Source organism: Eptatretus burgeri, chromosome 5 (assembly GCF_056783735.1).
Source record: "Eptatretus burgeri isolate ZD-2024b chromosome 5, Ebu_testis_v1, whole genome shotgun sequence".
In the NCBI taxonomy this organism is placed as follows: Eukaryota; Metazoa; Chordata; class Myxini; order Myxiniformes; family Myxinidae; genus Eptatretus; species Eptatretus burgeri.
In genome coordinates, this window is record NC_140965.1 from 7590828 (window position 1) to 7613663 (window position 22836).

At 42.3% G+C, this 22836-nt stretch overlaps 1 protein-coding gene across 7 annotated transcripts in view; it reads right to left on the reverse strand.

The window, feature by feature from the left end:
• The window catches only part of LOC147025796 (protein kinase C-binding protein NELL2-like), a 370788-nt gene that overhangs the window by 242892 nt on the left and 105060 nt on the right, over window positions 1-22836 (reverse strand). For all 7 annotated transcript variants that reach the window (XR_015058010.1, XM_085880617.1, XM_085880618.1 and 4 more), the window contains 2 exons: window positions 7643-7813; window positions 4732-4828 (listed from right to left, as the gene is read on the reverse strand). Coding sequence is in view for 6 of the 7 variants with exons in the window: in XM_085880617.1 (XP_085736743.1) it covers window positions 4732-4828; window positions 7643-7813 (268 nt within the window). In the remaining variant the exon portion in view is untranslated. The remainder of the gene's footprint in view (window positions 1-4731; window positions 4829-7642; window positions 7814-22836) is intronic.

Sequence of the window (22836 nt, forward strand, 5' to 3'; positions counted from 1 at the left end):
CGAAAAAAACAGGATCATGCTAAATCAGGATTCAAGGAAATCGGCTTTCAAACTGAACCAATGTTTGCACGTTTACCTTCCAGCAAGTAAATTACCTTTGATTTGAAGAATTCCACGAATAAATCGTTGTTCTTCGTCGACATTAAAACACGGATTGGTTTTTGGTGAAGCTTTTTATGTTGTTAAAACAATCGCACTGTTTTCGAATATATATATATATATCACAATTGACAGGTGCTCGTTTCTTCATTTGTAAATTATGACATCGATGCAATAATTACATATTTATAAAATCCAAACGCTAATTCTTCAACTTTCTACAATCGATGTGAGAGGAGATTGCAAGCTGCTGCTAACAACACTGATGGCCGTCATGAACAGCACAAAAGTAAATCTAACGTGTCTTCCGTCTCTCTTGGATGTGTGTTACAATTGCCGACAGTATTCAGTACAGTAAGATGCTGTACAGGTTTGTATCCGAGGAGCAATAGGCTACACCATATAGCCTAGGTGTCTAGGTTTATGTAAGTACGATGTTCGAAAACGAAAACGAAAAAAAAAATGATGTTCGCACAACTACAACGTCGCTTAACGACGCGTTTCTCAGAATGTAACCCCGTCGTTCAGTGGCGCATGACTATATATATATATATATATATATATATATATATATATATATATATATATATATATATATATATATATATATATATATATATATATATATATATATATATATATATATATATATATATATATATATATATATATAGTTACGGTTGTGGAAATTCGCATTACACCATAAAGAGTCCTCAGGTGAGATATATCGGTAAGTTCATGTGAAGTTAGCCCAAACCCATTGTATAGAGGGAATATATGTGATCCATTTGGGTTACGACGCTTCAGTTAGCCGTTTTTCTTTTGCTGTAGTTAATTTGGTGCAAAAACAACAACGAACCTCGCCACAACCAACATCTCAACGATCACGCCAATCACGACACGATTCCACCTTCCACAACTATGCTACCACATCTTCCCCACTCGCCATTCAACGAGCACCGTGCGGGCGCGTGCAAGAACAAAAACCAACAACGCTTGTGGGGTTTTCCCGACTAATTTCCCCGCCTGATGCTTCCGCCTGAATCCCCCCCACCAGGCTTGGTGTGAAGGGGAGGGGTGCGGCAGCTCGCTCCCGATTGGTGGATGCACGGCATGAGGCGGTCGGAGTGGGGGCACGCCCTCCTTTGAGAGCTTTCTGGAAACGCCTCGAAGGGAGGTGGAGACAGAAATGGGGCGGAGCGAAGGGCGGAGCCGGCCCCTTCAAAAAGGGTGGGCATGAAGAGTCGTGGTTGGTTGGTTGTTCCCTTGTCCCAGTTGGAGGCCGAAGGCTCTTGGTTCGTGCAATTGATCGACAAAAGGCGTGGATGTGAAGGTCGACGAGAACGTCGTTCCTTTTCCTGTTCCCTTGTCCCTGAAGGGGAATTGTGGAGAGTTGTGGTGATCGTCTCTGGTCGGAGGTTCTGTTCGTTCGTCCGAGCTGTTGAGCAGACCACATGAGCGAAGCGTGGCACGAGCTCGCGGACCACGCCAGAGGAACTCGGAGTTACGGTCGCCAAGGACTCAACGCGCTCAGGGAAGTCGTGACTTCCTTTTCTTTTGGGGTTTTGTGTAAATGTCTGTGGGTGGCGCCAGTCTTGTAAAGTAGAACTGTTTAAGTGTTGTAATAATTATATTCGGTTTTAACTCTTTCCCTGCTTCTTTTTGACTGTATGGCTGTATATACGTGCTTGTGTGTGTGTGTAATAAAGTGCTTGCTTGTTGAACTGTTTTCCCGTTTCGCTTCGTCTTTTCTTTTATTGAATCTCCATCTTGCATCACGTAAGGGATTGGTAGTGGGTTTAAAACACCCGTTAATTAATCGGAACTGTCAAGGCCGACAATAACTACGTTCGGTTATCCATGTAATACGGAATGAACCGCTTTTGCGGTTCGTGTCCGGAGTCGGCCTGTGGCGTGGTCCCATCCCTCGGCAGATTACCCGCGAGGGTACTTAGGTATATCGACATTCGGCGATTCACCCTATTTCGCGCGGGGAGACTGCGGACTGGGTGGTGGTGGGGTTAAACCCCCACCCGTGACTGGTTTCTGGCGGTAGTCCCAGGAGGGTCACGACTGAATTTTCCGTCCGGTTGGTCAACGCGGTCGCGATTCGAGTTACGTGGCCGATCGCACACCGGGCGGGCCAGAATTCGCAACAATATATATAAAGGGTGTATGATAAGTCAGTACCCAATTTTAAATTGTAGCAGTTTTATTTCTGAACCGATTTTAATGAAACAAACTATAAATGAAAGAGTCTCCAGTGAGGTTTCATGCACCACTCTTTAAACCTCCACATGTGCTCCAGCAATGTCAACACATTTCCTTAATCAGACTGGCACATTCGCTACTGCTGATCACAACGTTTTGAAGAATGTTGGTGAGGACATTGGTTATTCTCTCCTCCAGTTCATCAAAGTTTTTTGGCTTCATGTTGTAAACTTAAAATTGGGTATTGATTTATCATACACCCTGGATATAAAACTACACTGACTTGTTTTTCACTGCTTTTTGGGTAACAGCTGACTGGTGACATGCAATCACAGCTAATGCCATCTGTTTGGTATGAGCAACACATAACATTGCCCCTTCTCTTCTAGTCGATTAATATTTATGAAATATTAAAATCTGTACACATTTTATTGTGACATGCAGTAATACCCCGATTAACATGTCCCCTTTTTATGTCGTTTCGCAAATATAATCAGTCTTCACGTTATTTATACCACGATCTGATTTGTGTCGCCTCAACTCATACCTACGTCATTTTAAAAGCCATACCTTAAAATTCTCGAGTGTTTTCAGAACTTCCAAGACCGATAAAAACCCCAAAATACATTGCAAAAGTACCAAATCGGGAGATCGCAAAATCACCGAAACAACTACTGTACTTTGCTTCACACCTAAAGAAATTTAGCGTACTCTAGATGTGGTGAAATGCATTCATTGTAAGTGTGTTAGCGTAAAGTGAAATTACATGTTATTCATCGAACTGATGCTGGTGAACGTGCTGTTGATGTTGCAGGGTTATTAAGTTTGTCTCTGACTACGATGTGTACCATCTGTAACTAGAGGGCTGTGATCGGAGATCGCTCATGGTTCCCAACAGAGCCAAGTGGTAATATAATATTAGCTAATTGATAGCACTTGAAATTCTGCTTCATAATGAAAACAAACGTTTTGGTTTTTTTTCTTCTATAAAGTGGGACACCACGGGCATCAAGACTTAAATACTGAATAAAAGGAGGGAACCATAAAAATGCCACCATTAATTGAAGAAGTATGAAGAACTAGAAGAACCGCCAACTTTGACAGCTTTCTGGAAGAGGTTTATGTTTAGTGAAATATGCATGGCAATTGTTTGTCTGTTTATTACTTACGAAATCTAAAGATTTCGTAAGTATATTGATGACTTCCATCCTCTGTTTGTGCATTTGTTTGTGTGTGTGTTTGTGTGTTTGTTTGTAGGCACGATAACTCGAGAAGGGAAGAAGCTACCAATGTCAAATTACACCACGTGATTCAGGAGGGTGATGGCTTGCGCTGATTAGATTTTGGTCAAAATCGGTCAAAGGTCAAGGTCAGAGCAAGGTCAAATATTCGATTTTTGATGGTTTTGTGCAGAATCATCGTAGAAACTTCTGGTTTGCGTCGCTACCTTCTCTAGAGACAGCTTTAATTAGACAAGGTCAGAGGTCAAGTTGACGATTTCGTAAGTACCAGTCTATGACTGCTTGTTGATTTATTTAGTTATACATATGTTTGTGTACTTGAATATAACTGTCATTAATCAAAAAGGGTAATATCAGAGTTATTAATAACTATTTTGACTAATATAAATTACCATTTTTCCGAAAATATGTTTGAAAAAACATTTATTTTTGAAAATATATGTTGCGCTTGTGGTCCTCAAAGATCCCAGGATACCTTTTAAGGGTTAAATAAGGTGGTTAAAACATGATTTCTGGGGGGGGGGGGGTGGGGGGGAGTTTTCTAGAAGCTTTAAAATCATTTTTAATTATATATTTCAACATACAGTAATTTTTTTTTTACATACTTGAACACAAATCACCTTTTTGGCACTTTCAAAACCATTCCATTGAGCGGTACTTCTGTCATTTTACGTTATCAGGACCAAATTATCTGCTCGAAGAGCCCGCCCATGTCCTTGTTTGTCAAGACAGTGCGCCTGTGCAGGCTCATGTGTTCGATGAACTCCATAGTTGCTACAGCTTTAAACATCAATCTTCTTGATGGTTTACTGAAGTAAAAATATTCCGATCTTGATCGGGTGACCCAGCTTGTACATCATCGGGTGGTTGAAAGGAGGTAGATATAATTTGTACAAGTACAACCAGGGAAGAGGATAATTTTGAGGATGAGAACATTAAATATCAGGTGAGGAATTTGACATGCGAGGTCATCCAGGAATCCTGGCTTTCGTGAATCAAGGAACATTAAAGCCAGGTCACTTTTGAGAGGAGAGGATGACAAAAGGTAGTAAGTTCCTTTTCAATATTCACGAGTGTACCAAGAGGAAGTTTTTAGTGCCCCAATGGGTTTGCGCAACTTTCAATGCAAGGAGTAAAAGCAAAGGCATTTGTACTCGAATCACCACACTATTGCACCAACCTTGAAGAGACCGTGATGTTGATGCCGCTGGCCCAGCCACAGGGAAGTGTCAGGAGGGATTTCGAGATCCACGGATTTCCCACGGTACTCATAAATCCTGTACAGCCGTCAGCACAAAGTGTCGCATGAAAGCAAGAGTCTGCACCAAGCACTGCCACGGTATGGCAAGTAATTCATCTCCGGCGGTCGTCTCATTTACTCGATTCTCTGTCACTTGACAAAGAAAATGTAAACATGACATGACCTGCTGAATGAAAAGGCCGCTATAAAATATTCATACGAGTCAATTGTGTATGGTTTTGAAACTTCAAGCAAGGATGTGATTCAAGATCAAGAGTAAATATTTAAATGACATGTATCATGTGACCAAAAGCTGAAGACAACAAACAGTCTTCAGTCACCATTGCAGGCCTCAACACAAAACGGTGATATATCCCGCAGGAGTATGATCTATGGTAGACTAAGGTAGATACACTCAGTATTATAAAGCAGGTTAATCCATAAACACCGTGATCTTTTCTACCCCTATTAACCCTCCACAAGCCACCTCTTTCCAAGTTTCCAGTTTTTCCTCCCTGAGAGTTCGCGGCTTCCTGAGCCCTCATTTTTTCCTCCACATCCCGTATTTCGCCAAGTCTCTCTCTCTATATTTTATCCTTCATCGCTGCTGTTGATGTGTCTCCTCATCCTCCTCTCTCTCTCTCATTTATTTTGTTCTGTTATGTCCTGATCTGTTCTCCGATTATCCCCTCCATGAGCCTCGACATTGTATGCACAAAAAACAGAGCTATGTGGAAATTGGAATTCCTGCACCGCATCAAGGTTTCTCTGGCTGATGCTTTCTGTCCTATGTATGAATGCGAGTGAGACGGGTCCGTGAGCACAAATCTAAATGATATACACGACAGCAGCTGAGTGAGACGTAGCTAAGTGAGAGGTGTACGTTATTCACAAAACCAGGCAGCAGAACCAGGCCGATGATGAATCATCATCACAAGCACGTGACCACGGCACTCGATGAAAATCCCATCGTGCTGCATGACGTCGTCACGTGCATTCATTCCTGGAGCCCAACCGTGGGCGTTTCTACCCTTCATGCATATAATACGATGAGAAAACGAACAAGCAGGAGAGGCACTTTAGGAGAGGAACACATCAATGCGGCATCGTAGCATAGTCAATAAATCATCACAATACACGGGATCCGAACATGGGAACCAAAGCATCCTGAGAAAAGTGCTGAAATGGGAGCGACAAACAGGCCACTCCACATCCAAGCAAGTTCAAATCGGTTGTACGACGAGTCTGCGACACGAAGGGCATAATTTCATCAGGTACAATAAACACCTGGAAATAAAACGAATTGGGATGAAAATCATCAACAGAAGCACGGGCGGCTTTTTGTTTTTTATTAAACTTTTAAAATCGAATTACGCAGAGTATTTGAAAACATGCCGCACAGAATGCTGAACAAAACCACGAGCTTGCAAATACGCGGGGCAATCATGGCCGATGAAAATTCTTCAACACGGCGTTCATTTTTCCTTCATATCGACAATAAAAGTCGTCTTTGTAATTGTTTCGGTCAAGTTCTTGAAGCACCGATTGTTGCTCAGCATCTGCTTGCCCCGACTTCGCGGCATGAAGAATCGGGTGGAAGGTGTGGAGGGAGAGTTTGGGGGTAAAAAAAAAAAAAAACATTCCGGCATGTCTTTGATATGCTTGTTAAATAAGTTACAGTTAAACTTATGTTCCTCATTTGTGTTAACCTTTTGCTTTCCCAATTGGTGGGCTTTCTTGAAATGTTGCCAGAAGTTCTGTGACTGCTTCCGTTATTGCGTGAATTTAGTTTTTCATTGAAGTTTGCCCGAAGCAAGGCTGACGGCCACTATTTGTAGATGGCTACAAACAAAAAGAAGAGGAAAAACTGGCAAAACCTTCAACTAGTCCTGAAACAAGGAAGCCTCTTAACAGGACCATCGCTCTCCGAGATGGCCATTGTCCCTTGAAGGGAGCTCATCCACCCTTTGTTCGGTGTTTTTTTTTTAGTCCCGATAGGGAATCACAGTCACCCTCCACACCAGTAGGGCCAGTGAGGGGTGTCGGTTTAGTCGCCAACAACCCGACCATGTGACGAATAGCACTGGGTTACATGTTCGCAGCCACAGTCCCAAAAGACTGAACCGACTCGAAAATGTCTTGAGGATCCTGCATCGACCACTTGGCATCAGCTTGACTTGCAGAATTAAAAAAAAACTGCATTCAGTCTGTAAAAGTGATGAGGTTCAGATTCATCATGATCAGTCTGTTTTTCAGTCAACATCAGGCCATAGCCCTCACGTTGAGGTATTGGCAGACTCACCACGCTTGCCAAGTGAGGGTTGGCTAGAGGGTTTAGGTGGGAATTTGTAATTTGCTCAGCGTGCCGGTGATTGCTCGCCGACTCTTCGTGATATTTAACGTGCAACGACAATCGGTGCGAGCAGACGGGTCTTTCGGCTTCACGTCCGTCCAAGGGAAGGCACACGCAGCTCTGTGCTGACTCGCCCTGCATGTGAAACACGAGGGTGACAGCTTGCAGCTGGATCGAGATTTTTTTTTAACCCAGGCTAGATAGCTCAGAGGCAAATACCTCACTGCTCTCCTGTTAGCAGGAGCTGTAGATAACGAGCTTGTTATTATTAAATTTGTTCGTTCTTCAAGACTTTGCGAACTCTGTGAGAAGTTTGGAGAATACACACCATGACACCATAAAAATGGCAGACAGCCCAAAGCAGACACCCACACAAATGTGAAACAGAAAATAACAATCGCCGGGCGATGAGTTTGCGAAAAAGCGTAATTCCCCGAGGCCGCGTCGCTCAGATGTTGCCGAAGTTCTCGTGGTGCTTGCGATTCGTTTAGACCTCACCTGTTGCAATCAACATGCATGAGGATTTGACGAGGTCCCAGGGTAAGTGCGAGTCTGTGAGCAGTTCCGTCGGCCATCTGGTAAGAAAAGGTCTGGCTTAGGGACCGATTGGCGCTCTGGAATTGAACTCGAACCTCGGCCTTCGTTCCACTGCTTTCCACCTCCAAGTACCTGCAAACATACATTTTCACATATTTACACGTGTACCGACACCGTACAGCACACAGGTACACGCATACACACACATGTTCATGTAAGCACTTTGACATGCACACGCACCTCTGCACATGAAAGGCTTGTCTAATACAGTCGGTGTTCGACTAAAGTACGTTTAAGACAGGTGGTGTAAACTCTGCAAGTCGTCAAGAAGCAAGCACACAAAAAGTAAACGACAGAGCGTAAAGTCGTTCAAATTGTACCTGACCCCACAAAGCCCCATATAATGCAAGATTCCTGATGATGAAAACCTTTACCATAGTTTATCAAGCCAGGTTGATAGAATAGGACAAGAGCATTTTACCATGGATTTGTCTTTTGTCTTATGGTTGAACAATCAGGAAATCAGATCAGGCCATCAAGGGCTGTGCATGGGCTGGGAGGATAGATGAGTGGTATGGCCACTCACTTTTGAGCTGGGTTCAAATCTTCACCCAGCTACAAACCCTAACACCCTATGTTTTCGAATCAATGTGTCCATGGGAGGGAAGTTAAGCCAGAGGAACAATCTGCCAGCACTGGTCATTGTTGGACATCGAAGTCCCCACGGTGTTGGCTGTGAAGAGTCGGCGATTCATCGCTGGCACCGCAGACAAATCACAAATTCCTGGCCGAATCTACTTCAATGTTCGTGAAAGATTTGGCCTAAAACGTTCCCCAGCCAATACCACGAGAAGTTGGGGATACTTGGGAATAAAGTGGGCGTCACAACAGAAATGTGCGGCATCATGCAGGACACCTTTTAAAGATTGAGGCTTCTGGTTGAGTGCACACAAATCACAAGTAGGACAAAGGTATTAAGGAGATATACTGTATATCAGTGTTCACATGAATTACAAGGCCATATCAACACATCAACACGTCGTACGAGATGTGACCCAGAGGTGACAGCAGCATTAGCCACAGGTTCGGATGGGAACATGAAAGAAGCAAACTCAGATGATATTTCATGGCATTGCTTCCTGCACGCACCATAATCCTCTAAATGTTATTCTACAATTTGTTTATGTTGTTGTTATATCACTTTGTTTATTTTATCATTACATTGCATTAGTATGAAAAGGGTTGAGTATGGTTCGGAAAAGGCATACATTCAGCAAAGAGGAGGCGACACGTCCAAACGATGGATTTGTCGTGTGAACAACGGTCGAGATCCCATGTTTTGACCTCAGCGACCCTCTTTACACCTTCACATCCTTCCACTCAACCCAATCACTCACTTCCCTCAATCACTTCATACACTCCCACCTCCTGAATATTCATTCTCTCACGAGCCTTTCGAACCCTTCGTTCTGAAGCATAAGTTGCATTTTTAAGCCAATTTGGTTCAGCGGTGCAAGAGTGCATTTAAATCAAATCAGCAAACACCTCACGTGATCATGATCACTTCCAATGTCAATGGTTTTTCATGCAGAGAATCGACATATTTTATTACATTACGACTTGTAATAGCCACGACCACCAGGAATAGCGCGACATGATACGCACAATACTTAGCCTTGATAACTCGGATATATTATGTGCAAAATTTTTCATTAACTATACAAATTACTCATCCCTATATTTGGGTGATGTGTTGGCCAGATCGCTGCATTGATCACTCCCCCCCCCAAAAATTAATAACCTGGCTTACATACACGAGTTTGCGGCCGTAAGTGCAAAAAAAAAAAAAAAAAGCTTTCAAACAACCACACAGGCCGTTCCTTCGCTCTCATAAACAACGACGGGATTGGGGCATTGTGTTTATCTATAAATGCAGATAAGAAATCGAGAAATTATTCGAATACATTAAGTCATCACTATCCGGAAGTGGTGCGTGCCCGTACGGAATGTTCACATGCATTCCACGAATTATCGCTTTCATTGAAGTGACAACTGCTGTGATACACACACACACACACACACACACACACACACACACACACACACACACACACACACAGAGTTAATTAAAATCAAAATTAAAATCAAGTTTACCTCCCTGTCTTTGCTTGCCATGACATTCACTGCCATTGACCATTGCCACTCCTACGCCATGGGAACTAAATGGCGCCCTTTTCCAATCGGCCACGCCTACGCAGCAACGTGTCTTGTCATTGGTTTGGTAAATAAATGGCCATAACTTGGGAAGCACTTGTCCGATTAATATCAAACCTTGAAAAGGCACATCCTCAGGTCCCCAGCAATATATCTGGCAAGTTTCAATTAGATCGGACCAGTGGTTGTCGAGAAACAGTGGTCACAGACACACAGACACAGACACAGACACAGACACAGACACAGACTGCTGGAATTATAGATAGATGAAGCAACAAGACTGACCTCACAGTGGTCACAACCTGCGACAAAAATGGCAACTCCACTTTCGTCCTCGCAATTTCTCCATGTGAGGCCGGTGCACTGTATTTTTTTTCCCCCTCACCACTCTTAAAATCTTAAATCGACTTCTAAATCAACCATGAGACCGAGAAGGAACCCGAAGAAGTAAAGAGCAAAGATGGAGTCATCAGGAGGAACCTGGATAGGATTCGGGTTTCAATCACTACTCCACGACCCTCAAAACCAACCAGGCGCAGCCAAGTGAGCCTTGCAGAAAAATCTCTGCAAGAATCCACTTCTCCTTGGAGAGATAGATCAGGAAAGAGAGAAATTGAGAGTGAAAGAGATGAAAGAGAAGAAAAAGCAAGAATTAGAACGAATAAAGAGAACTGCGAGAAAAAAAAATTTTTTTTGAAAGAAATGTGAAAGGAACAAAGAACAAAGATGTCGGGAAGAACCGGGACAGATAGGTTTGAGCAGGTAATCCCCAGGCTCAAACACAGAAACATGTCCAAGCTACCAGAGGTCCGCGATTGATATACTGCGGTAACAATTGATAAACTGTTGAAATTTTAGGAGTAAAATTGTTTTCATCTCATATTTCCGAAAATGTAACGTTGAAGATTTATGTTTCAAGTGGTATATCAATTCAATACAGTACCACATGCCACAACTTTCCCCAAGTTATTAACCTCCGGCATCGAAGATCGAAGGTTACTGTTTTCACCCCTTTCTGTTTGTTTGTTTGTTTGTTTGTGAACAGTATTACGGAAAAACTCCTCGACGGATTTCGACGAAACTTGGTGGGGGGGTTAGGTATGGTCCAAGGATCATGCCATCAGATTTTGGACTTGGTCCAAAATCCAATATGGCCGCTATGGTGGCCATTTTGAAAAAATCTTTGAATTTTTTTTTTTTTTTGCATTTCTACATGTTTTAAGTGATTTCCAACCTCCCCCCCAAAAAAAGAAAATGTTAGAGAAAAAAAAATTTTTTGCAACTTTTTTTTCAACAAAATTTCGATTTTTTTTTTGCATTTCTCCATGTTATAAGTGATTTCCAACAAACAACATGCCAAAATTATAATTGCGGCTGATTTTGGAACTTCAGGTGGATATACCCACGTAAAATCAATTTCTGTCTCAAGGAATCTAGTTATGACGAATGAATTGAGTATGTAAAAGTTAAAAGTAAAAGGGAAAGTTGCAAACTATAACTCTGTGAGCACTGTTGACGTCAAATTGAATGAACAGGATATCAGGTTCACTTGAGTGACCTAGCAGTATTGGCGGCGGAGGTTTTGCACTCTACCGAGTGCTCCCCCTCTAGTTTCACGTTGTATTTATTATGTAGGATGTCAATGGAAAACTGTGACTATTATAGCGGTTAACAAAACAGTCATTGGTTAATAACATTATGTAAAGCCATTGGAAACACCCCTCCAACCACCCTGTAACACTCCGTACGTTTGGACATACACCCCGCGCTCCACCCCTCCATCCCCTCTCCCATCCCCGAGCATTACGTGATTTTTGAATGGCCCCTACGCATACGCAAATCACAGACCAGACGTACGACAGTGACCTTTCGTTCATGCTTTTAGTTTACCGTACATTTATTTTAACCAGAACAAATAAATCGTACACAAAAGCTGATGGGAAACTTTTCAAAAAGAACAAATAAATTGAGCAGACGGCTTTTGCTAAGTGGTGGTACAGATTTAATCGTGGGTGAAACACCTTTCACTCAGGGTTGTGGAATAGGTAACAAATGATGCATGCGGACCGCATCGCGAGTAACAAAGCCAGCCGATAGAAATTGGACAATGCTGAACAAAAGTACCGCATGAGTGGCTTTTGGGAGGTACGTACCGTGCGTGCTGATGCGGGATTGAATAAACCTTACCAATATTTTTTATTCAACATACGATTCCGATTTTTCGGAGTCCCTCATCATCAAAAACACTCGACCCAAACAAAACCAATGGAAATCTAATGCAATAAACCCAGGCAGTGTAATCAGCAGAGGCCTAAAGGCTTGATGTATTTAGCCCACCAGAAAACCAAGATGGTGGCCATATAATTTTGTTTGGGTGCCATCGTGGGTGAGGTCAAGCGACAAATGTGGGTGGGATCTGGCAGCTGTCTGACCAACGTGTGCACATTTCAAAAATTGACCCCCAACAAGAACCACAACATCAACAATAACCACGCAGAGCTCTTTTAGACCTACCACACATCACAAGTGTAAACATGCCGACAGCTTATGTGCACAAATGATACATCGTGGTTATATAGCTCGGATAATTCAAATTGTGAATAGATACTTCAGAAGATATCGTAGGTTCATCAGAAAACAAATGTAGCGGACGCATCGATTTTCTTCCTGACAGTTGTGGGTGTATAGTCAAACAAGCTCTCCAGCCAATGGGTTTGAATGCTTCTTCTGCACGCAGGTGGTCGACTTCTCCAGATTGAGCACCCTCGCCATATGACGATCGATCGGCTAAAGTTCAATTATTTCATGTGCTTCATCAATATGATTAAGAAGTGGATATTTTTCTTTTGACGCTGACCTTCTGCGGATGAAAATTCTGGAAAGCAAATTTCAGGGAAATTGGCCCAAGGCTTCGGTAGTACATAAGGAACAAAACACAAACAAACAAACTCATGTGTACACAGGATGTTTCAAAAGTCTTGGTACTATTTCAACGGTTTATTTTGAAAAAGGTAAAAACGTTCAAAATTAACAATCACCCATCGTTAAGTTGAGACTTGGGCGATGTTTGTGGCAGTTTGATTTACAATGTTAGAATGGTGCGGAACGGCATGAATTTGCAATGATCGAATGGCTTGAATGATCCGTTTGATGTGACCTCCACTGGATGCCAGGCAAGTGTTCACTCTGACAGTGAAGTTCTGCGTCACCCTCTTGCATGTCCGAGGTGAGATGGATCTTACACACTCCTCAATAGCTCTCTTGTGCTGCTGGATGTTACGAGGGGTGTCCTTGGAAACAATGTCCTTTGTGTATCCCCACAGAAAGAAGTCTAGCGGGTTAAGGTCTGCGGAATGGAGAGACCAGATGTGCTCTGTCTTGAAGGAGATTACCCTGTCACCGAGCATCTCTGTATTGTCAGTGGTTCTGAGAATGCTTGATCTGCACTTTGTGTGGATAAAGTTTCGCGTCCTGCTTCAGGATCCGAAAGACGATAGCGAGTGAAAGACCAAGCTCTTGTGAGTGTCGGCAAGGGGTCTCATTGGACTTTGAGTGAAAGGTTGTCTCACTGCCTCATTGTTCTCTTCTGAATCCCCAGTCTTCATTCTCCCTGATTTTTTTTTTGAAAGATTGTGAAGAGGAACTTCTTTCTGGAACGTATTGACATTGTGAAGAATACAGTTCTTGCTGGCTGGGTCTCTCGCTTTGAAATGTTGAGACAAAGCAGCAGTCTTGATCACAGACTTCATCTCAAGGTACCATTCTTCCATTTTACTTCATTGTTGTGCTGACTTTGACATATTTACTGAAAACTAATGAAACTTGGTAAAAATTTACCAACTTCCTGCAACATTACCTGAAAAATAAGTAATAATTAAAATTAATAATGTTCAAAAAAGGCTCAATCAAAATAGCACCAAAGCTTTTGGAACACACATGTATATACCATGTACAGTTCTATCACACACCCGGCTCATCTGCAAGAACGTGTTCCACATGATCCACCATTTCATGTTCATCCACCTCCTTGACCATTATTACGGGACGTGCTCAAAGTTGAAAATAAAATCTCTCATAAAATTTTGAACGCCAAATCGTGATTGCACGCAAACTTGATTTTCAAATTTCTTTCGCCAAATATCCCAATATTAATATTCTAATGCTGAGCATCAAATATCGTGTCGGCTGGGGTTCGTACCAAGGTCCAATATCCCACTCCTGTCACCAAATATGTCGGAAGCTTGCAAATGCTATATGCCTTGGTGCCGGGATTTTTGATCCTACGAACAACGGAAATGGGTAAAACTCGACTGAATTTAATTGAGAATTACGAATTGCCTGGTGCTTGGATTAGTCTTATGATTCCCCCAAAGTTTTTCGCAATAAAGCCAAATTTGGCAGCAGAATGCACATGCGAGGTGAAAGATGGGGAAACATTTTGCCTTTATAAGGGTTTATTTGTGCTGTGAATAAAATAAAAGAGATACAGGGAAAAGAGGTAGGTGGGATATGTGGAACACAACAAACCAAGCGAGATCACAGACAAGCATGGAGAGACGGGGGATATTCAACTTGTACACAAAGAATGAAATAAATCATCCCATAAGATTGAGTATATATTTGATTTGAGATGAGGCACCACAGAAAATTGACTCACTCCAAAGAAGGGGGAAACAGGCAAGGACTTAACAAGGCATGATCCTCAGGTCAGGTCAGGTCAGGTCAGCATCGCTGTGTCGACTTTCCACCAGTCCTCCAGCGGCCTTCGTCTGGCCATCCCCTAGGCAGATGCCGGGCCTATCCCCATCTCCTTGAGATGTTGATCAACCTGCTGCAACCACGAGGCACGTGTATGGCCCATTGGCCTCCTCCACTCACAAGGCTCCCTCGCTGAGAGAATCTGGTGAGCAGGATAAGTGGCAGGAAAATGAGCCACACGTCCATACAGCCGCAGCTGACGCTCACGGACAATGCAAGTAACAAATCTCATTTGAGTCTCTCTCAGCACCTGCTCGTTGGACACAAAATCCAACCAGCGATAGCCAAGGATTCTCCGAAGAGACGAAGTCCCAAAAGAATTAAGTCTCCATCTCAGATCCATGGTCAGAGTCCAAGTCTCACATCCATAGAGCAAGACTGAAAGCACTAAGCACATGAAGACTTGGACTTTCATCCTGCACAGGTACCGGCAGCGCCACTCCCCATGATCCAGCAAAACCATGACTCCCCAGGCACGACCCAGACGTCTATTGACCTCTCGCTCACAGCCAGCAGAGACATGAATATCACTACCAAGGAAAGTTAATCTCTCCATGACCTCAACATCCTTGTCACAAACAGGTAAAGACAAGATGGTAGCATCAAAAATGTCATTGAAAGCCTGGATCTTCGTTCTGACCCAGGAAACCCATAATCCCAGCAGCTCTGACTTCTCATTCAGCACCTTGAGGGCCCCCAAAAGGATATACAGAGTCTCCGCAAAAATGACTGCATCATCTGTGAAATCAAGGTCCAAGATCTTGACATTCCCAAATGATGCACCGCAGCTTGATCTCTCTGACACCCTCTATAGAATCCAGTCCATACAAGTGCTGAAAAGTGTGGGGGCCAGAACACACCCCTGACGAACTCCAGTAACAAATGGAAATAAGTCAGAGATGGTGCCACCACACTTCACAGCACTCTCAGTACCAGAGTAGAGTTCAGACATCAGATTGATCAGTTTTAGTGGCACCCCACGAAGACCAAGAATCCTCCAGAAAGTATCCTGATTCCCTGAATATAATGCTTTGCAGATATCAACATAAGCTGCAAGCAGCCCCTGCCAAAACTCTTGTCTGCGTTCGGTGAGGACCCGAAGAGCAAGGATACGGTCAATCGTTGACCTCTTTGGTGTAAAGCCTGACTGCACTGGATGCTGGTGCTCAAGCAGATGGTGGCGAACCCTATCAAGAATTATCCAAGCAAAGACCTTGCCCGGGACTGAGAGCAGCATCACCTCTCGGTAGTTGCAGCAATCTTGGCGATCACCCTTCCCTTTCCAGAGAGGGACAACAAGGCCCCTCTTCCAATCAGTTGAGATGATGCCTGTGTTCTAGGCACAGCATAGAACTGTGTGCAATGACATGAGTGTAGCAGTTCCACCAGCCTTGAGAAGTTCAGCATGGATGCCACAGATCTCAGAATGCGCAAGATGATGGTGCAGAGCACCCAGTGGTGTGGTTGAACTCAGAGAAAGGTGCAGGCTGGTCGATGGGAGGATGGTGTGGAGCGCCACTCCAACAGGCCCGGTTTGTCTCCATGATCAGGAATGAGAGACTCCATCGAGAAAACCAAGGGCAAGGAGAGCACAATGTCGTTCACTTGAAGGTCGAGCTCGACTCGACTGGCACTTTCAGTATTTTTCCCACAAAGGTCCTGCCATTCTGCACAGCGGGTCCTCTTGCCTGCCCTCAGCACATGGCGGACCGTCATTGACTACCGCTTCTGGCAGTGCAACACCAACAAGACTGGCTTTAGATCGATTTCCACACTCCCACCACAAATCTGTCCTCATTAAGGGAGCCCCTCTATTGACCCCGACATCTTCTCTTCTGGCGAAGAGATGGAATTTCCACAAGGCAGACTGGGATGGCTGCAGGGAAATGACAGATGACAAGGTGGCCACACTTCCTTCACCTGACTCCCTCAACATCGAGGAGGGATATCTTTCTTTTTGTGATGGGATCAGTGTTGCCCCCAAAGTCCTTCATTCACCATGGCTGCCACACAACATACATATTAGGCTGGGATCCAGTACAAAAGGCTTTATGGTGCATTTATCCATGCACCTGGCAAGGAGGAAGCCTCTCACGCAGCAACCAAGTTAAAATTCCGATTGGATGAGGTTCAAAAGTCACGATGGTGAGAAGCTGTTGAAAGCATCGATTTAACCCACTCAAGCCGCAAAGCCTGGCAGCTGATCAAACACCGAACTGCGAGAACAGCAAAACGACAACCCTCTCGTTACTCTAGATTGAATTGTCCATACACTAGTTAACAACGGCAAATATCTGCAGCCAGATAAAGCTTTCTCTCGCAATGTCAAGTCCCAATTTCAGGAAATTAGGCACTCACTATGTGTCGATCTTGGCCTTACTAAAAAAGTTTCACCATACCATCTGAACTTGAGACTGCAATTGATAAACTCAAGTGTAGTGAGGCCATAAGCCCAGACAATATTCATGCTGAGCAGCTCATCCATGCAGGCTTTTTTTCTAGACTGGTTGAGGACCTTCATGTCACACTGCCTAGCAATAGCTTGAGTCCCACTGTCTGGAAAAGAGCTAATGTTGGAGCTATCACCAAGCTCAACAAGCCAAACAAACGACCCAATGAACTACTGCCTGACGTCGCTCCTGTCGGTTCCCTTCAAACAGCTTGAAAGGGGCATCGCAAACAAGGTTGAACTACTGCTTGAGCAAGTTCTCCAAAATGAACAAGCAGGTTTCAGGAAACACAGGAGCACATATCAGATGCTGGCTGTCACAGAACATATTGATGATGCTTTCGAGGCCAACAAGAAATGTGGTGCACTCATGAAGCAGGTGTTGTCGTGTGATATTTTCAGAATGCACACCCATTTCCATTAATGGTGACTCCATCTTAATGTGCAGAAGACCACTTGCTCAGCTTTTCACCTGAGCAACAAGGATGCCAAGAGACAACTACAAGTTCAATTGAATGGTACTATAATTCCTTTAACCAACACACTGACCTACCTTGGAATTAAGTTGGACAGGACCCTTACTTTCTGCAACCATGCTGAGGATGTGGCTGGAAAAATGGCAGCAAGGGTCAACCTGCTAAGGAAAGTAGCAGGCCATGATTGGGGAGTGCATTTCATAACCCCATGCTCCACCGCACTAACATTGGTGCATGCTCCAGCAGAGAGAGTACTAAGTTGCTCCTTGGTGTAGAAGCCTGCACACAAGGAAAGTGAATGTCCAGCTAAATTTTGCCCTAAGAGTCATCAATGGCTGCCTCAGACTGATACCCAGTCACCACCTACATCTCCTTACTGGCATCCCACCTCATCACTTAAGGTGAGAAGCAGCAACCAGACATGCTGCACTTAAAGCTTCTGACTCTGAAGTTCATCCTTTCTACAACATGACGCATGAACCACTGCAAACTCGACTCAAGAGTCGGAGTATTACATCGAGGCCGACAGCTCAGACAGCAGACAGTGGCTCCACTCAGAGTGGAAAAGGAGGCAAACTGAAGGCAGACTGCAATATCTGCCACTCATTTCCACCTCTCCAGCTGGCTGCAGACTTCCAAGAAAGGAGTGGTGCTGCCTGAACAGACTGTGTACAGGCATTGGACACTTTAAGGCTTGCATGTATACCTGTAACCTGGCTGACACAACAAGCTGTGATTGTGGAGATCCCCAAACTGCAGAACACTTGGTGGAAGAGTGTCCCATCCACCAGTTGGTGGACGGTTGGAACGCTCTTGCACAGCTTGATCAGCAGGCCTGAGAATGGGTGAGATCTGCTGGTTTTACATCTTGGATGTCTGACAATCGGACCACATGAAAGAAGAAGATGCAGGATGATGCGTCAGCCAGTGAAATAGCACGAGCCAACTCAGAGCCGCTGGCAGAAAAAACAATCATTAAAAATATCTGCAATTATTTCTGGATCCTCCATTATAGACATTCTTAAAAAATAAAAAAATAAAAATGCAAACGTTTTTTTCAGTTATTAGCACATTATTTACTATTTTCCATGTTCCTTTTAATCATTATCATAAGTAACAATAGCATTCTTTCATAGCCACTGCAAAATAGTTATACTAATTATAAAAAAAATACTCTTACATCGAAGTCGAGAGGCATCAGTTGCCTTTGATTTATATTTATAATACAAATTATTCTTTCTATTAATTGCTTTCATAAGTGATTTTGTAACCCAAAGCATTGTTTGTATCATTTTACATTTTTAGCCTTTAGCACAATATTTATTACTTTCCATGTTACTTTTGTATCAATATAATAAGGACTAAATTGTTACCTCCACCACCGAAGGTGACAAATCATTGCCCGTCTGTGAGCAGAGTATCTGAAAAAGTAATAAATAGATTCGGAAAAAAGTTGGTGGACAGGTTGGATGTGTGACAAGGACGAATTGATTAGATGTTGGTGAGGATTTGATGCTCCGGACAGGAGAATTTTAAAAGTGATTCTTCACCATTGAGAGATGGGGCCAAAAATGATATATCGCACGATATCTCAAAAAGTTGTGGACGGATTACGGCAAAACTTGGTGGATGAGTTGGGTGGGTGACAAGAACAAGCTGATTAGATTTTGTTTAAGTTACGGATTCAGATCCAGCCTATCGGTGGGATACAAAACGTAAACTATTGTACCGAGTGCCGTTCTCGTTCAGAATAGTATTCTTTCTTCACCCACTGAAAAAGAGTTGTAAGAGTGTTTTTATAATCAGTATAATCCAAGTCGAGAGACATTTGTTGGCATGGATTTATATTTGTAACAAAAATTAATCTTTCTTTTAATTAATTTAAAAAGTGATTTTGTAACCCAAGGTTTTCTTGGTATCTTTTAATAAAGTTGAATAATTTCATTTTTTGATTGGAATTTTTGTTTTCATCATTAAGTTGTAAGAATATTTTTATAATCAGTATATCTAAGTCGAGAGGCATTAGTTGCCTTGGATTTAGTGCTAAATTCCCTGCCTTCCTTCCCGAAAGTTCCTCGTCGTGTAAGGTCCTGAAAGTCCCAATCATGTCCATTTTGTATACCCTGTGTTCCCTGCTCCATCCAACTCCCTTCCACAGATCTCCTAATGTCTCTGTTGCCCACTGTTTTGTCCTTCCCTCTCCCGCCCCTCTTGCTTCTTGCCCCCTTGTTGTGCGTTGTGTGTTCGCTCTCATACGAGCCTCGACAATGTATACAAAAAAAGTGACAAATATATCCATAACTTTCTCCTAACGTTTATCAACATCTTCTTTGAAGGCCTCACCAGTTTGTCAGCAGGGACCAGTTTGTTTTTAAATCTAGCTAAGTTTTCTCACGTATACCTATTTGCATGTAAATGAGAAGACTGGTTGATCAATATTGAAGATCGGGAAAAAGCTTGCAAATGATCGGAGACGTCAGACAGAATAATCCCAGCTTTTGGAGATGGTTAAACATTTGAAAAAATATCTTGTCAATTAAAGTTGAAAAATTATTTGTAATCCTAGTTGGTTTATTAATAAGCGGTCTCAATAAGAATGAGAGCAAGATATATATATATTTTTTAAATCGCAAATTGCCGTGTAATCAATTTTAAGAGGATTGACATTAAAATTGCCTATTAAGAAACATGACTTGTTAATCAGCATGGGACTTGAGAATAGATTTTGTATTTCAATCAACAACTGATTTTAATTTGAATGCGTTGGCCTATTTGCACAGTTCCAATGATATTATGTTTTAACCAGGAATGATAATCTTTACAAATACAGTTTCTGGCACATCATGCATAATATTCAATTCATGTTTTATTTGATAATCAAAATATTGCATAATGCACATTGTATTCCACCTCCTTTTTTATTCTTTATTTTCTTTACAATCAAGTTGTAGTCAAGAGAGTGAATCCACTGAATGAGGAGTATCAGAAAACATATTTCAGATAAAGCTATTATGAAGCAATTTGAGTGAAACTTTTCAAGAGATAAATTCAATTGCTCAAAAATTTTACAAATACTTCTGATATTAAAATGTGAGACTGTGAAATCTCTGTCAACATTATTTGAAAATTTCTGAAAGAATTGATTTTCAGTCCAATAATTTAGAAGGACTTGGCAAATCAGTTTGGTCATTTTCCTGAAAAATTCATAAGCATTCAAATCAATGGTTTGTACACTGTGTTATTCAAATTGGCATCAATTCATATTAGGGACATTGTCAAAAACATGTTGCATTTGGATCAAAGGAAACTCATCATTATTGAGTGAGCAAAATGGGGAAATATTCATCAATGACATTTATCAACAAGAGCGTTCACAGAACACTTTACCCCATGCAGTCTTGAGAAAAAGGACATGGGAAGGGTCTTTTATACAAGGAAACACAAGGAAATCTAACACAGGTGGAGGCCATTCAGCCCATCATGCCTGTGCGAACACCATACTGATGTATCTACACAAGATCAAAGGAAGAAAAATGCTCAAAAAAGTATTAAAATAATTAAATAAATATTTTTGTTTGTTTGTTTTTGTACTTTTTGCAATTTCTTTTTCTTCCCCTCAGGGGAGGAGGCATGGGCTTGGTTAAAAACATACATCAAACACACAACATCCCTTGACAAGACCCCCAGCAACAGCACTCCGTACACATGTGCACAATCACCCATCAATGCTCAAGCTACCTAAAAGTCCTGTCAACATCCCCATACCCCTCTTTCTCCATAACTTCCAGGTACCTATCTAATTCTAATTTAAACTTATCTACTTTTTCTGTTGCCACCACCTTTCAAGGGAGGCCATTCCATGCATTCACTACTCTCTGAGTAAAAGTCCCCGACCTTACTACCGTCCAAACTCTCCACTTCTTTACTCTCAGGCTATGGCCCCTGGTCCTATCACATCCACTCTGTTAAATAATTCATCTGCACTAATTTTATCTATACCTTTCATTATCTTAAACATCTCCATCATATCTCCTCATAACCACCTCCTTTCTAGTGTATAAAGCCCTGTCTCCTTCAGCCGCTCCTCATAGCCGAGTCGAGCTAGGCCCAGAATCAATCTAGTAGCCCTGCGCTGAACCCGTTCGATGGCATCTATGTCCTTCCGGAATTGTGGTGACCAAAACTGCACACCAAATATTCGAGATGTGGCCCTCACTAAATTCCTGTACAATGTGAACACCACCTCTTTGAAGAGGATTGACATTAAGGTCCTGAGATTGTCCGTTTTCAACTCATGGTTTGAGTTTGAGTACGATATGCATTTTATACAAGTCACGATTTTGTCTGAATCTCAATATTCCCCAATGCTGAGAGCGTAAGCGACACATTTGATTGGTCGAGATGGCATAAAATGGTGTCATATTTTGTCCAAGTACTGTGAAACTGGAGGTTTTTGGAAGTGACAACAAAGACATTTATTCTCTACAACGTACAAGTATATAATTCAATTGAAATAAAATAAAAGCTTTAATGGCTGGAGAACAAAAACAAAAAAAAAAACTTTTTTTTGGAGGTTAACCACCATTGATGTACCATATTTTTGACCACCGTATTTAACATTTTTAATTGGTTATTCATGCCTGTTGTTTGTGTCCTTTATGATGACCCTACAAAGAGGAACTTTCCATCTTAGTGAGTTTCTGGTCACGATATAGCTGCAGTTTTCAAATTTGGAATAATTTTCAATTTTTTTTAATGGGCAGACAGAGTGAAATAATTACCTTACTCCTACCTGTGCATGTGTGATTGGGACGAAATTCTGTACAACTTGTCAAATTTAGAGCCAAAGTACTGCGAAACAGCAGGTTTGTGTTCTGATTAATGTTCTGATTAGTGTTCAAAATATAAAATTTAATTGGAATGAAGTAATTCCTCAATCATAGCCTGATGTCTGCAGACAGAGACAGACAGACAGACAGAATCACTTGCTTAACTTTTGCACATGGGGTAAATACACATGACATGCATGAAAAAAACACTGCAAATCATCATATATGAGGGGCAGTCAAAAAGTAAACTTAAAATGGCGATATACATTCGAGAATGTAATGTGTGTAGTTGTAGATGACATACTGTATGTTACATCCATGGGTAAGAGTCATGTTTTGCCTGTTTCAGATCTGGCAACATTGAGCGTATGACATCAGTGGAGCAGTTCCAAGATGGCGGCTCCGTTATAAGCATGCAGCAGAGAGGAG